The following is a 17,979-nucleotide window of genomic DNA, read 5'->3' as shown; positions in this document are numbered from 1 at the left end:
ATTGCTGTTGCACCAGCTCTCTCTCTCTTTTTTGTCACTCTCTGGTTATTTGGTTTGCTTCTGAGTTACAATATCCAAGTTATTTAACTTCAGCCTTGTAATTTTGTTCAAGTCTAAGCAAAGAGCAGGAATCTTCTTGCGTGTCATTCCCTAGTTTTTGTAGTTGATGTATTAATATTTTATTTGTATTCCCTTTGTGCTTCCAGTTAGGCATATGGTGAGTGCTTTCCTTACCTGCTGGATGTTCCGATAAGTTCAGTGCGTGTAAACATGTCTCACCTTCTGCTTGAATATTTTCCTCGCCAATAGGCCCTTTCATTGTTACTTCTATTGTGTGCTGTGTAACACGATTTGATGGGTAACTCAGATATCTATTCGACTCTTTCATGTTAATCATTGTAATTGCGGTTGTGTTTCAGATTACTGCACAATTTTTATACATTGAGCTGCATGGATTCTAATGTTCGGTTCAGTGTGATGATCAGCCTGTCGTCGTGGAGCTTACTAATGTTCCCTGCTCCCCTCTTATATTTTTAATCTGAAAGAAAGATGACCTTGCAATATGTGAACTTCCACCGACTGGTGGTTTTAACACCTGCAGGCTCTTTATTTTATTGGATAATTGTGGGAAAATTGCCATTTGGTCTTTTGCTTGCAGCTTGTGAATTTGGCGAATCTGGGAATGAAACTGAATTGAAGAATCATTAACAAAAGGTAACTGTGAGATGTATAGTTGGTCTGTTGTATTTAATGGTACCATGAAGCCTGAAAAAGTGCAAGTGGTATTAGTTTAATTCGGAGGACCATGTCGCCATGATGGTGTTAGTACCACTACTAGTTAAACCTCGATATCCACTTTTTGGCCTTACACTGGCACACCACCACATTCTCAGCCAGCTGTTTATTACCATTACTTAGTTCAAGCTGGCTGGTTTTTGGGTCGGTTGGTTTGACATTCCAGCTAATATATTGTCTCATGATGTTCATTTACTGGATCTCTATGGCCTAGCTTTAAAATCAGATCAGATGTTGGACAGGACCTTGGTAGCAGAAAGGGTGGCAGTAGACAGTTCCGCAACGGATCATGCTGAAGTTTCATGGATTGTTCATCTAACTAAGTTGTCAGTATGGTAAGTCCAAGGAATATCATTGGGAACTCATCTTGTAAGCAATGAACTTGTGTTTCCATTACTGCATGTGATATGATCTAATATTCTATGTTTTGTGATTTTATGTAGTATATTGCTGCGTTGAATGTTTTAATTGTCAAACCTTTCCAGCCTTTTCTTGAAGTACCATTAGTGGATCATTTGACTTCATAAAAATCATCTCTGTTTTGACTTTATACTTTGAATCTTCTTATCTTCAGTTCATGGTCTTCAATCTGTCATCTACATGTATTTTTGTCAGCATGGATACTTTGAGCTGTTTTAAGCATCCCTCACAAGAAACATCAAATGATACTACTTCAGTAAATTAGGGACGACTATGGTATTAAGGATACAGCTTGCAAGTTGCAGTTTCATTCCTCCACAACTGATACTTTTCCTTTTAAATCCCCCTCTGCCATATGCCCAAGCTGCTTATTTATTCTCTATTTTCATTTCCTGTTGTTTGCCCTATCATGTTCTCCATTGTTCCAGCACATTCCCCCCCCTCCTCTTTTTTTGGCAATGGTCTTGTTAGGAAACTTTCTTGATCAGGACAAGCCATTTGCCTCCATATGCTACAATCCTCAACTTGGTTGCCATTATTTTGGAAGGAAAATAAAGATGTGTGATCTTCAATCTCATCGATATCACTAATCCTTGCTGAATGATCATTGAAAGTAGCTTATCCATTATGTTCTAATCACCCCATTATTTGCCCGAACGCCACCCAAACGATCCCATTTGGGTTTTTGCTCACCTCAGTCAAAGGTTAAGCATCTTTTGCACTGTCATCCCTTAAATTTGATGCAAAGCTTTGTTTCATTAATTTCACTTTTCTTTACAACTCTTTTACTAAATGTTAATGTAGGAAGTTCTCTGGTAACAAGAGGAACTAGCTTAATCACTGGGAAGGTAAAATAAAAACCAATTACTATATTTTATGTGCTGACACTTGTAAATAAAGCAGGTCTTGCTCTAGATCATATTTTACGCAAGTGAAACGTCTATTCCCAAGCCCAGGTGCTTCATACAAACTGTTAAGAGATGGAAAGATTTCGAACCTAAGCATCCTTGTAAACTTCATAGAATCTCCACAAGTAAAATTGCGTAGGGCGAGGGTTGGGCAAGCCACTTGCTTACCGCAAGCTAGTGGCATCCACCAATGGGGAGCATGCCATGCTGCCCAGCCTTTTCCCAGTTGCTTAATGGTATCTGAACTGGGCCCCAGCATTGTTACTGTTATATCCAAAACCCAGAAGTTGGGAATCAATATTTTACTGTTGCAATCTGAGGGTGGCTAGGGGTAAAAGATTTCAGGCAAAAGGCATCTGTTGCAGTTAAGAGGGCTTTGTTGATCTGATATTGATCGACACATTGTTATCCGTTGTCAGTCACATTGTCTAGGCCACCCTAATTGTTGAAGGGAGAAAATCCAAGGCGCCTAGTTGACTGAGGCACCCTTCCAGCAAAGGGCGGCAGGATGCAATGCCCAGCTGACACCTTGACAACTATGTTGTTTTTCTTTTACAACAATAGATCCAGTGTGCTTCTAGCCAGCTCAGCTGTTCAACTGTCATTGTGAATCAGTTAGCAGATGTACAGAAAAACTTGATTACAACTATAATGTTGGTGTGCATGGTAGAAACACTTTTCATTGGTTGCTAACCTGCAAAACCAAAACTATTCCAACATTAAGTGAGCACTCAATGGAGGTGAGTGTTATATAAATATTTGGTCGTAAAAACCCCTTGCGTCTGTTCTCACTCTGCTCTCGCTAACATCTTAAGCCGTAAAAGTCATGTCATATAAGATATTCTTTTCTCGTAATGCATGTTGGTTGGTTCGAATCTGTCTTGGTTGAAGTGTTTGACAGTAGTTTCTTTAAACCATGTGGTTGGTTAGTTGGTATGGCAATTTCTGTCTTTTTCCATCTATGGTGGATGTGTTTTCTTTTGACTCTTAAATAGGTGTAAAGATTATGCGCCTAATGTGCCAATCTCTCTCGTTGCAGGTTTGTTGTGTAACTAGGAATTGGGATTATTTATGAATCTGCTGGATGGCTCTCAAGCAGTTTCCTTAATCTTGCTTACATTTCAGCATTTATTGTTAACCAAGTCATGGTGCCATTAAACAGCCGCTTTATTAAATTGGTTTAGTTTTAGTTGGTGCAAATAATAAATCATGATAGTTAATAACTCCCTGATTAATTTAGATGACAAAGTGGAACTGAGACGAATTTTTATGGTATGCGGTTCCCTGACCGGTGCAGTTCCCTAGTGCCTCTCACAAGAGGGTGGACTCCACTTCGGTAGAGTGTTCGGTCAGGTGCCCCGGGTGGGTCCCACCCCCCTCTTGTGAGAGGCACTAGGGAACCGTGGAACCGTAGATGGTAACAATTTGAACTGAGACTCCATCCAGAGTTTAATAGAGGAATAGGTGTAGGTTAGCTCCCCTGTTTTCCATGCAATTCTGGATAGAAAAAATGACGGACAAAAAATAGGGATTTGGGAATGGTAAATGGAGGTATTGCTGTTCTGTCCGACCTGGCTTCTCGTTGGAATGGTTCTTCCCTTGGAAAGAGGTCTCCATCGCACCAACCCCTCCGGTGCTGGCTTGAGGCACCCGGGTGCTCCCAGCCGTCAGATATGCTGGCTGGAGAGGATCAGGTCCCCCATGCTCTGGAGGTGAAGTACAACCAAGGAACAGTGGTTAGTTGTTTTTTTCTTGTTACCAATCTGTATGTAACCAAGCAGCCTCTCATACCCCTCCCAAAAAATAAAAAATTGAAAAGCAGTCTTTCTTTTTTGTTCTCGTAATAAAACCTATGCTCACTTAGATTGAGGGTAAAATAATGTTATTTTGCAATAGAATTGCTCACATAACCTAGTCTTTTCCGCCTTTTTGATGGATGTCAAGTACTCTTATTACCTACAGCTCGGTTTGTAGAGTACCGTCTCTCTCTCCTGGTTTGTGTGGCTTAGCTTATGTCGATCATAACTCATAAGGGGGGAGGACAGAGCCATGTGTTCTATCCAATATACTTTGACTCCGTTAACAGGTTCCTGATTATGAGGTTGTGTTCCGACAATGATCCTATTCTATCTTGGTAATCTCATCTGATTGTTTCGTGATCTTCAATTCACCGGGTTCAGTGTCTGTACAATAGAATTCCCTGAAGTAGCTGTGTTCTTCGTTTCCATTATTGTTTGATATGTTGAAATTTAAGGTTTGAATATACGTTTTAATGTCTTTTCCTTTTGAAGATGTACGGAGATGTATCCCTACATATGGATATCTTCTAAAAATGCCTTTTTATGTGAACATCCTCTAAAGATATATCTCTACATATAAAGGGTGTTTACGTTTTTGTATTCAGAGAGGATTAAAGACGTAACCATACCAAGTGCACCTCTACGTAAGGATATGGCTTTGCAATATGATGTATTTTTAAACAATTAATTATAATTATGTGGAAGTGTATCTAGGATGTAAGGATAACTGGATGGTCAGGATCGACGTAAGATTCCGAAAATAATCAATCAAAAATCTCAAAAATCAATCTTAAAAAAAATTAGTAAATAATGATTTTAGGATTTTAAGATAACAAGTTCTGAATATGATAAAGAGAATCATGATAAGAGAATGATTGAGAGAATTGACCGCAGAAAGGTCGTAAGGATATGTAACGGAGGTAAAATCAACGATCCGCATACGTAGAGGTATCCGCCCATCCGATCGAATCGATCCGTACACCTAAGTGATGGCCCTAGGCCGAGAAGATCCGGACTCGCAACAGGAGCCTTTTTATTCACTCGTCAGTGACATGTGGAAAAGCTTTGGGAAGGGTTAAGGTTACTAAAGAAACTAAAATGCCATCGGGGAAGTCTTGGGATCAGGATCATCTGCAGGGAGCAAGGAACGCTCAGGGCGCTATCAGCCGTTGGGTTGTGCTATAGATATCCCTAGACGTGCACTGAGATGTGTACGACACAGTTCAACCGCTGGATGTCCCCTAACAGCACCTGGCGCACGCCTCCCTAGAGATGAGCTAAATTCGAAGTCTTGATTGTTATAACATAACAGATCCATAAAAGGTCAACCGCCCACACCCTCGCGGCGTTGCGATCGATGCTGTATCAGAACTTGAAAGATCTCGCAAATTTGCACTCGGTTACTCCTGGAGAAGCCTGTGCAAAATTAGGTCGTGATCAATAGGCATAGGGTTCTTCAATCCTTATTGATCTTATAATTATAGGGTTTTTTACAATTATCACCCCAAAAACTTTGATTTCTACTATTATCCCCTAAAAATTTTCAAACAACTATTACCCTCTCCTGTTGCATACTAATAACTAACTGACCCCCACCGTTACATACCCGTAACGGAGAGGATTAATCGCTACAATGTACCGTTGTTATGGATTTTTTAAGACCAAAATGCTCTTTTGGGGTGGTAATTGTAAAAAACCCCCCACCCGATCACCGTCCCTTCTCCTGCTCCTCCTTCTCCTTATTCTTCTTCATACGCACTGGATATTACTACATCGTCACCGTCACCGTCACATCATCAAAAAGAAAAAACCAAAAAAAGGTAAAGGTTTGAATGCCGGAGAAGTTTCGACTATGGCGGGCAAAACCTGAGAGAGGATGAAACCTCGCAACCCCAGAGTCAAAAGGCAAGAACGCAACTCTCAAATCTCTATAGATTTGGTTGGACCCCATCGAGCTTGGCAGCTTGCAGCGCACGTAAGAGAAAACAACGTAAATCTTTCTCTTCTGTGCCAATCCATGTTCGGTGTTAAATGGAATGAGCCGGAGGTGGTCGAGCTCGGTGGCGAGAATGGCGGAGGAGTTCAGCAAGGCTGACGTGCAGTCTACCGTATCATCATCATCATCATCGAAATCCAAGGAGAATTGGGCCTGGCCTTCTGTTCTTCGTTGGATCCCAACCTCGACAGACCATATTATCGCTGCTGAGAAACGTCTCCTCTCGTTAGTCAAGTATGGCATACCTTAAAACCCTAGCTTTGAAGTTTCCTCCGATTCTCTCGTTTTTTTTTAATTCTCCATGTAGCCAGATTTTTTCAACGTTTTAGGAATAGTTGGGATTCGATCAGATTGAATTCCGAGACGTTCTGGATTTAAATCAATTTTGTCTCATCTAAAGGTGTTTCACCCGAGAGCATGAAAGAGCTTGCGGCGGTTGGGGTTGCAGAGGAGGAAGAAGAAGAAGGAGAAGAAGGAGGAGGAGGAGGAGAAGGGACGGTGATGGGGTGGGGTTTTTTTAACAATTACCACCCCAAAAGGGCATTTTGGCCTTAAAAAATCCGTGACAACAGCACACTGTCACGATTAACCCTCCCCGTTATAGGTATGTAACGGTGGGGTAGTTAGTTATTAGTATGCAACAGGAGAGGGTAATGGTTGTTTGAAAGATTTTAGGGGGATAATAGTAGATATCAAAGTTTTTAGGGTGGTAATTATAAAAAACCCTATATTATATGTATATGTTAATGGTAAAAGTAAGAGGTTTTTTCAAATGCCCCCCTCAAATTATTCATAAGTGCAAATATACCTTTGAACTTTCATTATTTTCAAATGTACCTTTACTTTCTAAATTTTGTAATACTCTAGTCTAATCCATTAGTCTCAACGTTATGTTCAAACGTCTGGCCTTTTTTGCACGTGGTTAGACCATTATACCCTTGATAAGGTAGAATGATCAAGTTGCCTTCATTAACATTGTTATTTTTTGGGAAATTTATACATACCACCCCTAAGGTTTGACGAAAGGATATTTTCACTCCCCAGTTTTGAAAAATTCTACATATCCCCCTGAGGTTTGCAAACGGTAACAAATAAGCCAATTCCGTCAGTTCATGACTAACACTGTTAAAAATTATACTTGAACTGACGGAATTGCCCTTCTAAGAAGAACCCAAAAAAAAAAAAACAAAAAAAAAACCAAACCTGCAACTCATCTTCCCCAAATTCTATTGGGGAAGATGAGTTGCAACCATCCCAGTGAATCATCACCATCTTCACCATCACTCTCTGCTCCACCCACAAACCCTAACCCTAATCTCTGATTTGTTCACCATCACTCCTAGAAATGGGCATCTGACCATATCCAATTCTGTTAAGAGCAGCAACTATTGACAGTGGTTCCAACCTCTCTACTGCGACCCTCCTTTCAACCCTTTTAAAAAAAATAAATTTTGCAACTTGCTGCCCACTTTGTGGTAGCGGACAAAACAGGAATCCTGAAAAACCCTACTGCAGGTCTCCGGCCACCATTAATTCGGTAACGTGTATAGTTACCGGCATCTCAGGCCAAGGTTTTAATCGTCGGACAGAAGGCTGTGACTCTGTCGCTGCAGCTCCAACTTGCTGCGCACTAACAGTACCCTTGACAGTTCGAACCCCAGATCTCAAAGCCCTAGAAGAAGCCTCAATATCTGATTTATGGAAAATAATGCAACTTTTTGCAAAATTAAGCCAAGACATTTCGATCTATAGTATAAGGATTGAAAATCCAGAGTTCTCCTTAATTAGCTTTCATCTCTCTTTTATGGTTCTTCAAATCATATTAGTCTGTGCATTTTCAACTAATCTGAATGAAACTACAGAAAGCAAGCACGATTGTGGCAATCTGGTCCCATTAGCGGCCTTGAGAGAATAAAACTGTCCATTTGGGAAGCAGGATGGAAAACGGCGAAAGATGTCCCTCTCCGACATCCTTACCCAGGTACGAATCTTCCTCTCTGAACTGACGGAATGGGCTTATTTGTTACCGTTTGCAAATATCCTTACGTACCTGGGTAAGGATGTCGGAGAGGACATCTTTCGCCATTTTCCATCTTGCTTCCCAAATGGACAGTTTTATTCTCTCAAGGCCGCTAATGAGACCAAATTGCCACAATCGTGCTTGCTTTCTGTAGTTTCATTCAGATTAGTTGAAAATGCACAGACTAATCTGATTTGAAGAACCATAAAAGAGAGATGAAAGTTAATTAAGGAGAACTTTGGATTTTCAATCCATATACTATAGATCGAAATGTCTTGGCTTAATTTTGCAGAAAGTTGCATTATTTTCCATAAATCAGATATTGGGGCTTCTTCTGGGCCTTTGAGATCTGGGGTTCGAATTGTCGAGGGTACTGTTAATGTGGAGCAAGTTGGAGCTACAGCGACAGAGTCACAGCCTTCTGTCCGACGATTAAAACCTTGGCCTGAGATGCCGGTAACTATACATGTTACCGAATTAATGGTGACTGGAGACCTGCAGTAGGGTTTTTCAGGATTCCTGTTTTGGCCGCTGCCACAAAGTGGGCAGCAAGTTGCAGAATTTTTTTTTTTTTAAAAGGGTTGAAAGGAGGGTCGCGGCAGAGAGATTGGAACCACTGTCAATAGTTGCTGCTCTTAACAGAATTGAATATGGTCAGATGCCCATTTCCAGGAGTGATGGTGAACAAATCAGAGTTTAGGGTTAGGGTTTGTAGGTGGAGCAGAGAGTGATGGTGAAGATGGTGATGATTCGCTGGGATGGTTGCAACTCATCTTCCCCAATCGATTTTGGGGAAGATGAGTTGCAGGTTTTTTTTTTTTTTTTTTTTTTTTTTTGGGGTTCTTAGAAGGGTAATTCCGTTAGTTCAAGTCTAATTTTTAACAGTGTTAGTCATGATCTGATGGAATGGACTTATTTGTTACCGTTTGCAAACCTCAGGGAGGTACGCAGAAATTTTCAAAATTGGGAGGTGAAAATATCCTTTCGTCAAACCTCAAGGGTAGTATGTGTAAATTTTCCTTATTTTTTCATGGTACAATTAGGAGGAATCAGAGGAATACTCTCCTTTCTTCCCCAAATACTCGAAATAAAGAACCCTGATTAGGGTTCAGCCTTGAAGACAAATGCATGCGGCGACCAAAGAAATGATCAGCGGCTCCCAAAAATACAGACGAACGACGGTAAGATACCAACTAATTGAAGGCCGCATCAAACATCTTGGCCCATGTCCAGATCCACTCTTGTTTCCCAACAAATTAAAAACTTCAACTTTTTATAAGTACAAATCCCAAACGCCCAAACCCTATAAAGCTTGCTCTAAACCTTGGCAATGGCGATTCCAACAACTGATGTCGACGATTTCTCATTCGCAACTTTAATTTCTTACGATCGTCCACTTCCTTTACTGAGAGGTCCCATACCGACTGGTTTATCAGACCACCCCTCAAAAGTTCCTTTCGTTCTCACCTTCAGACCCATCGTGCTGCAAGTCTGCTTTTCAAATCGGTAAATCTAAAGTCATTGAGGAGTGCGAGGTACTCTCGATTTACTCTCTTTTCTCTGTTCTTTGTTCTCTTTTTGGATGATGAAATCTTTGTTTTCAGTTCCTTTCTCTCGTCCATGTTTTTTCTTTTCTTTCTCTTACATGGATGGCTGACATTATTGAAATGATGTTTAGTCTACAGTGGTTTACAATTTTGTTTTAATGTAGTTCTTTTTATGTTATGCTATATCATGTAATTAAACCTCTGCAAATGCTTCATTTAGAGATGGTTTCTGTTCTCACTTCTCGGATTGGACAACAATACAATACAAGAATACCTGCAACTCATCTTCCCCAATCGATTTGGGGAAGATGAGTTGCAGGTTTTTTTTTTATTTTGTTGCAAAGGCATTTAGGAGGAATAAAGAGGTTTATAAAATAGCAATTTGGTAATTAGATTTTTTTGAATCTAACGTCTAACATCCCAGACCAACGGATTGGACTAGAGTTTTACAAAGTTTGGAAATTAAAGATGTATTTAGAAATAATGAAAGTTTAGGAGTGTATTTATACTTATGGGCAATTTGAGGGGGCATTTGAAAATTGAACGGTCAGTTTTAAAATTTTCAAATGTTGTTTGAGAAATTTGGTTGATCCCAGCAAACCAAGCCGGACTGGTCGCAAACTGAAACTGATCAAACCCACTAGGGTTTTGTTTTGAAGAGAAGGGAAAATCGTTCGAGAAACCAGCTCGTCCTCTTCCTCTCACGCATCTGGTTCCATTTGAGTAGCAGAAAAAAGGGGATTTTGAAGCCTTCCTCTCCAATGGCCGTTTTCTGCAAATCGTAATTGTTCAAGAACATTTATCAACTTCTCTAATTCAAGAAACACTATTTTCAATGTTTGATTCCATTATTTTCATTGCCACTAAAAAGGGAAAACAAATAGGAAAGAAGAATTGAGAGACCTAAAAATTACAAACGAAAAGAACAAAGGGGAAAAAGAAGAACCCAATTACGGATTTCTTAATTCCTGTATCAGAGCTCCTTCCAACAAACTCTCTGACTCCTTCATCAATTCATGGCTCAATCTAAACATCAAAATTCAAAATTCCATCTGATTAAGAGCACCATCACCATCCAAATCACCTTCTCTCAACATAGACAACAATTCATCATCTTTCAAACCCTGTAATCCTAGTAAATCAACGTTCCTCTTCAAGCTTTCACACATCATGACTTCCTTGTTAGGGCCCATCAATAAATGAAACCCATTACAAAGCTCTCCAATCAATCCTTCCCCATCCAATTTCTCAGCCATAGTCGGCAAGAAATCTTCAAAATCAACTGCCTTTCGTCCTGCCATTCCTGAATCTTCAAGTTCTTGAATGAAATCAAAGAAGAGAAGATAAGAGAGAATTCAAACTGAATTAGGAATGAGGAGAAGTGAGAGGAGGTAAGAGAGCTAAATAATGGAGAAAACGAAAGGGGTTCGTGAAAAGAGAGTCCATGGATGCCAATGAAGAGTCTGCAAAGTTGGGTGGTTTATTTGGATTCAGAAGCGTGAGAGGAAGAAGACGAGCTTCCATACCCATGTATCACCCGATGAAGTCGGCGAGGTTGGGTGGTTTCGGTTTGACTGGCCGGTCCGATTGGTTTGCTGGGATCAACCGAGTTTTACGAACAATATTTGAAAATTTTAAAATGGACCGTTCGATTTTCATAAGGACACGTGTCGAGCCCAGAAACCAGGGCAGGACTATGGCTGCTACTCTCAAGGCCGTAGAAGATTTGAATCCATGAATGAATCACTATGAATAATGGTAGTGTCAGTACGAGTGAGCAAAGCAAGTTTCAGATGGCTTTTCATCTCTCCATGCGCTTAGAAGGCAGTGCCACATTTCCTGATCTACTTGCAGATTATTCTTCTTGGCTTCGTGTTTAATGTATACATGCCTGGGTTTTAGTAATTGGTATCGGCATTAGTATCGGTCTATGCCAATACTAATCTGGATCAGTTCGTTTCAGATATGGTCGGTCAGGTTTACTTTTGTTTTCTTAAAAAAATTAGATTTTTTTTCTTTTATTTATACCCTTGTCCGTACTGATCCACCGATGCAGAGATAGGCAGGAATTGATATTGGTCTCCATCGATATCGATACAAATAACCAACAAAAAAAAAATGGTTTTGAGAGGGAGAATTCTGCAATGCATGAGAAATAAAACTGAGAGAGAGAGAGAGAGAGAACTAAAAAACCCATTTCATAACTTTGAAATCTCAAAACAAGAAAACCTTTCAAAAGAAAGGCATGAAGTACATACATAGGGAGCAGCACTGATACTGATGACTCAAATAACGGACTATTAACAAGACAATCAGTAATACTTAAAGAGTACTGATAAGTAGAAGAACCCACCCATATTATAATAACGACAAACAGTAGTAGCTAGTTGGAATATTAAGAGATGGATCAAAAGAAATCACATTTCTATGATTAACTTATGACCAATTCTGTAAGAAGCATAAGCATCAATGCAACCATATTCAATTTGTGCAGGAGTAAGTTCCCTATTTTCCCAATTACTCATAGTAACATTCCTAGGCTTAGCCATACGAAGCCCAACCACTTCAAAGGCAAGATCCTTTAATCCCGGCCTTCGAAATCGACTGGGCCAACGGTTCTTCGCCAATTGTCGTATGTCAGCAGTGCTACTGCAGTTGAGTCCATACTCATTCCTAAGCTTTGCAGCATCATCTGCAACCTCAATTCCTACAAAGGTGAAAGTAGGATCATTAAGAAAATCCTTGATGGATTGAGGAATGTAATCCATGTAGAATAGCTGGAGAATGAGACACTTGTCATTGATACACAGCTGCAACGTAGCAGTTTTGTTGCTCATAAAACTGATTGCGTGGGGCCTCCATTCGCAGTCCAAACCAACGTTGATGCGTTGAACTCCATTGTAGCTCGAACGTATTTGACTCACCCAATCTTCGGCAACAGAAGCCTTATCAGTGACTGTTGTCTCAATGATCTTCCCTGCAAATGAGACCCTTTGTGTTGTCATGGCTATTGTTGAATGCTTAGTGTAATAGCAAAGCTGATGGACTCTTTACCTATTTATCAGTTCCATCTCTCTTTCTTCCCCCCCCCCCCTCCCCCTCTACTTTCTTTCTTATATCAAATGCTTTTGTGCTTTTTTATTTTTTTAAGCTTTTCTTTGTTTTATTGGCTTTCCGTATTCATTGTCAATTTTCTTTTTCCCTTATCAATCAGCGTAATAGCAAAGGTGATGGACTCTTTACGTATTTATCATTTCATCTCTCTTTCTCCCCCCTCGACTGTCATTACCATATGAGTTTTCATACTAATCTAGTGATTAGGATAATTGAGATAATTGATTCTCTCTTATCTATAACATAATCCTTGGAATTAATTTTGGGTAAGGCAGTCTTTATCGCCTTGCCCGAGCGGGGGTAAGGCAATCTTTATTGCCTTGCTGTGTCTGGGGCACACGATAGTAGGGGCAGCTCGAAAGTAAAGGATCTGAATCCTTCTTTTTCCGTACCAATTAGTGGTAATAGTGGTAATATCAAAGGTGATGGACTCTTTACCTATTTATCATTCCATCTCTCTTTCTCCCCCCCCCCTCTACTTTCTTATATCAATTGCTTTTGTGGGGCTTTTTTTTTTAGGTTTTCCCTAGCCATTGTCATCTTTCTTTTTCGCGTCGGGGTCCTCTACTGCCGAGCTGCCCCTACCACTGTGTGTGCCCCAGACACAGCAAGGCAGCTAAAAGACCACCCTACCCCTGCCCGAGCACCCTGTCCGAGCGGGGTTAAGGCAGTCTTTACCACCTTGCTATGTCTGGGGCACACTATAGTATGGGCAGCTCGGAAGTAGAGGATCCGAATCCTTCTTTTTCCCATACCAATTAGTGTAATAGCAAAGGTGATGGACTCTTTACCTGTTTATCAGTTCCATTCCTCTTTCTCCCTCTTCTACTTTCTTATATCAAATGCTTTTGTGTTTTTTTTTGGGGGGTTAAATACGCATGCACCGCCCAAGTCGTCCAAATATTCTACTAGCACCCCCTGTTCTTTTGACAATTTCATACGTACCCCTTGATAATTCTCACACGCACCCCCTGCTTTTCAAAGTAATCCATATTTAAGTCCTGCCGTTAATATTAGACTATATTAACGTTAAATGCTAACGAATCTGAAATTGAAGAATATAATGTACAATCATACCCTTCATTAGAACATAATTTCGTTTCTTCTTTAAGGACTTCCTTCTTATCAACATAAGTACTCTTCTTCTTCAGAATCAAATCCTCTACGTAATGTTTCCTCACCTGTGGGTCTCAAAGGCAAATCAATCGAAATTTGGCCATTCGAAGCCAACTCTTCTTCTCGTTTTGCTGAGAGAATTCAACTGCATCTTGATAACCACTTGCTTGAGAATTTTGTCTTTTTGAGTCCGAAGATGGATTTTGTTCCACTTCCCCTGTACCAAGATTGGAAATCGAGTTAGGGTTTCAGAACGAAAATGAAAGGGAGAGAGTCACTCAATCGAGTTAGAGTCACTCAGTCGCACACCTGTGTCGCAAGAATCACCTCTGTCGCCGGATCCCTTGCAAAAGATGAGGAACAGGAACACTGAGGAGTGAGGACGCTGGTCTTCTCGCCTTGAAGGAGATGAGGAACATGAACACTGATCCGTGGGTTAGTTCGGGTAAGGAAGAGACCCGCATTTACAATGGGTTAATACCCTTTAAAATACCCTTTTGCTTTTAGACCCTTGGATTCGGCTCAGTCCACATGTCATCATCTAAAAGTGGTGCTGGACCGTCCAGCTCCCGTCACGGTTGGACAGGAGCTGGATCCCTAGGGGGTGCAAGTTTGGTCCTATCGGACTGAACCCACCCTGATTCGCCTTAAGCCCGAACACGTGTTCACATTGACTGAAGAGATAATTCTAAGTGGAAAGAGATATGGTGAGGGCATGCACGTCGGACAATGAAAATGTCTCGAGATGTGTTTTAAAAACCAAACCACCAAACCATAGGGACCAAGGAACCACCGGTCTCCTCAAGCATATCAATTCCCATGCTGAGGAGTATGAGAACCTACCAGAAGAGGTGGCCTCCCAAATAACCAAGTCCCCACTACCATGAGGCCTTCTCCTACTAGGAGGCAATGCTGCCAACACAAGTTGAAGCAAGGAGGAAGCGGCATAATTTGAAAGTAATTTGTAATTATGTCATTAGCAAAAATTGTCAACGTTATGCACATTTTTAGCATACATATGAAATGATGACATTTACTTCATTGGGAAAGGCTGTGTTATACTAAAAAGGTAAAAAAATAAGTAAGACTAAAAATTATTTTACACCTTTTTTTGGTAGAAAAATTATTTTGCAGCTTAAGAGTTGTCGAACTGCCTATTAGAAAATACTATAAACAATAGAACATTATTAAATACTAATATCTTTTTACAGAAAACATAAAATATAAAACAAGAAATTGAACTGAATGTGATATTTTTAAAGAAGATTTATATTTAGTATCTATACCCTTGAGCTTCAAACCCTTTTCGCATACTAGAAATCTTGAGGAAGTTGATGAGTCAAGCCTTTCAAAAGCTATCCCTTAAAGGAGATAACACAAATTTTGAGAGAAAACAGAATCAATCAAAAAACACCCCATCCGAAATTGAGGCAAGGGAAGCAGAAGTTAGGTCCAGTTTCCACAAATATCTACACATTTACCATCAAATATTCTCCCAACAAAATTAACAAGTTTTTTAAAATTTGTATTTTCAGGTTGATCATAACAAATTTTAAAGTTGTTATTGAAAATCTGTGTGTTAAGAGTATGAGGGTGAGGGAGGAGGGATTTATATATAAAAAAAAATGTGTAGAGAAAAGAGAGCAACAAATTTTGGATGTAGAAGAATATATAAGAACAAATTTGCCAAATTACCCAACTTTGAATCACCACATCACATTTCTAGATAAGAGAGAGAGAGAGAGAGTTCTGATAAAACCATTTAAAGCCCATTTAGACAGTTCTAATAAAACCATTTAAAAAGCCCATTAATGACACAGCAACAAAACACAAAACAAGAAAAACTTGGCAAAGCAAATCAAGCCCTCAAAGTACTAGTAACTAAACAACCCATTTATAACAAGGACAAACAGTAATTCCATTAGACATCTCAGATTTCCATGAGTAACTTATGACCAAGTCTATAAGAGGCAGAAGCATCAATGCAACAATATTGAATTTTGTGAGGAGTAAGTTCTGTATTTTCCCAATTACTCTTGCAAACATGCATTGGTTTTTCCATATTAATTAAGTCCCACCACTTCTTTGGCAAGAATCTTCAATCCTGGTTTTCGGCCGGAGTGGGTTGGGCCAACGATCAGGCATATATGCCTCAGCCAATTCCAGTAAGTCAGCTGTGCTACTGCACTTAAGTCCATACTCATTCCTAAGCTTTGCAACATCACCTTCAACCTCCACACGATGCAGTAGCACAAGTAGGAGAGGCAAGGGAAAGTAAGGGGAAGCGAATGGCCTCTGCTGCGTCGCACGATGCAGTACTGCACCGTGCAATTACAAGAGAGGATAACGATTCTTGTACAATTACCCATTTGGAATGCAACTAGGCGATCTGGGCTGGGACCAGCCCGAGGCTGGGCTGGAATATTGCATACTAGGCCCAGCCTTACCAGGCTCAACCTAGCCCAGTTTTTTGTCATTTCAAGGCCTAGACTAGCCCTATCACTGGCTTGAGCGGACTCGGGCTTGCCTGGCCAAACTATTGCACCCTTAGTTACTATCCAGATCCACACTCATACTAGATTCAACTAAGCTATGCCCAATTAAACCAATGTAAAGACTCAAACCCGTTTAATCAAAGGGAAAATATTGGTGTAACTAAAATTGGTGAAAAAGAAATTATAACTTTTTTTTTTTTCTTCTTTTAATATAATATAGATATTTTTTTTTTCAATGAGAATCAATCCTATTGTCTCGCATAGATATCGACAGCTCTTGAAAAATTATATAACGATAAGTCACTTTCAAATGAGTTAAAAATTTTTTTTTTTTTAATCTTAAATTTAATAACTTTTGGAAATAAGACGAGACAATAAAAAAAAGATTACAACTTCTCACTTCATCACCTTGATGACGACAAGGTGCACACTAGGGGTGCAAGTTTGGCCTTGATCGCCCGAGCCCACCCTGAACCCGAACAAGGATTGGGTTGAGATACCTTGGCCATGAGGAGGGGTTAGGATTGGAAATTTTTGGTACTGAGTCAAGGTTGGGCCGGGTCAGGGTTGAGGCCTCAGGATGAGCTGAACCCGACCCTGTCTTCTTCTTCATTTTTTTTTTTGTTCTTTGTCCTCTTCTTCCCAGACAAACAACCCATGCTTCTCCCTTTCCTAGGCTGGGCAGCCTTTGCATCTCCTTTCCCCCCCATGGTCAGGGCTTCCCCCCCATGGTCAGGGCCAATCAGGGTCAGTCCAACCCAACCATGAGGGTGCATCAGAGATGGAATTTTTTGACCCCAGGTCAGGGTCGGATCGGACCTTGGCCCAGCTAAGGGGACTTAGATTGGATTGAGGTTTTACAAAGCCTGGCCCAATCCGACCTTGTTGCAGCCCTAGTGCACACCCTTTATCAATTGATTGGGGAATAGAAATATATGCACCCGGTTGGATTAATTTCCAACCCGATTCAGACACAGTTATGGATCACATGCATGTAGTCACACAAACTCCATGTAAAGACAAATATTCCTGTTTCTTTAGGTAGAAAGCTTTTACTTTGGGTTCTTATAATTAGTGATATCTCTTGCCACGCTTAGGAAAACCTATGTCCATTTTGATTGAGTAGCTACAGTAAATGGGTTGAGTAGCTGTTCATAGTAACTCTTGATATGGGTTGAGTCGTGTCAAATGGTCAATCTCATTAAAGTTGTAGAATCTTCTATTGGTACAACCAGGATTAATTGTAAATCAATCCTCAAGATAAAACAATCCCCAAAATGAGGCTATCTAGTAATGATGCACTCACTCAGTAGGCTAACTAAGAACACCAAAGGTTGTAGGTCAATTGAAAATTAACAAAACCATGAATGATGAAAGCCAAAATAAAAGAGATTGGGATGGTCTCCAAAATTGTTAGAAGAATGGTGAAGGGCACCTCGTTATACATAGGAGAAAAAAAGACACCACCAGGAGTTGTCTCTAAAAGATATGCCCAAAATTAAATCACGTGTTTTTCCACAAAACATGTTTGCTGACGATTTATTCAAACATGTCTTCTAATAGTCATAAGTTGCCTATTAGGAAAAGACACAATCCTATAACAAACCTTTTACAAAATAAAATAATATTTTGAATAATCTATTTAAAATTCCGATAATATTTGATTTGTATTCTCTATAGAGAAAAGACCAAGTGCAGGATGAGAAGGAAGAAAGAATGTAATTTTAGGTTGATCAGAACAAATTTGAAGGATTTATATGCCCTAGAAG

General features: G+C 40.1%; 1 protein-coding gene across 1 annotated transcript; it reads right to left on the bottom strand.

Annotated features, from left to right (window-relative positions):
* Positions 1-11,902: 11,902 nt before the first annotated feature.
* Positions 11,903-12,490, bottom strand: LOC122654898 (Werner Syndrome-like exonuclease). The gene has a single exon (XM_043849161.1). It carries the CDS (start codon positions 12,488-12,490, stop codon positions 11,903-11,905), a length of 588 nt encoding a protein of 195 aa, XP_043705096.1.
* Positions 12,491-17,979: the final 5,489 nt, after the last annotated feature.

Source organism: Telopea speciosissima, chromosome 3 (assembly GCF_018873765.1).
Source record: "Telopea speciosissima isolate NSW1024214 ecotype Mountain lineage chromosome 3, Tspe_v1, whole genome shotgun sequence".
NCBI classification, from domain to species: Eukaryota; Viridiplantae; Streptophyta; class Magnoliopsida; order Proteales; family Proteaceae; genus Telopea; species Telopea speciosissima.
This window is presented reverse-complemented; position numbering and strand designations above follow the sequence as displayed.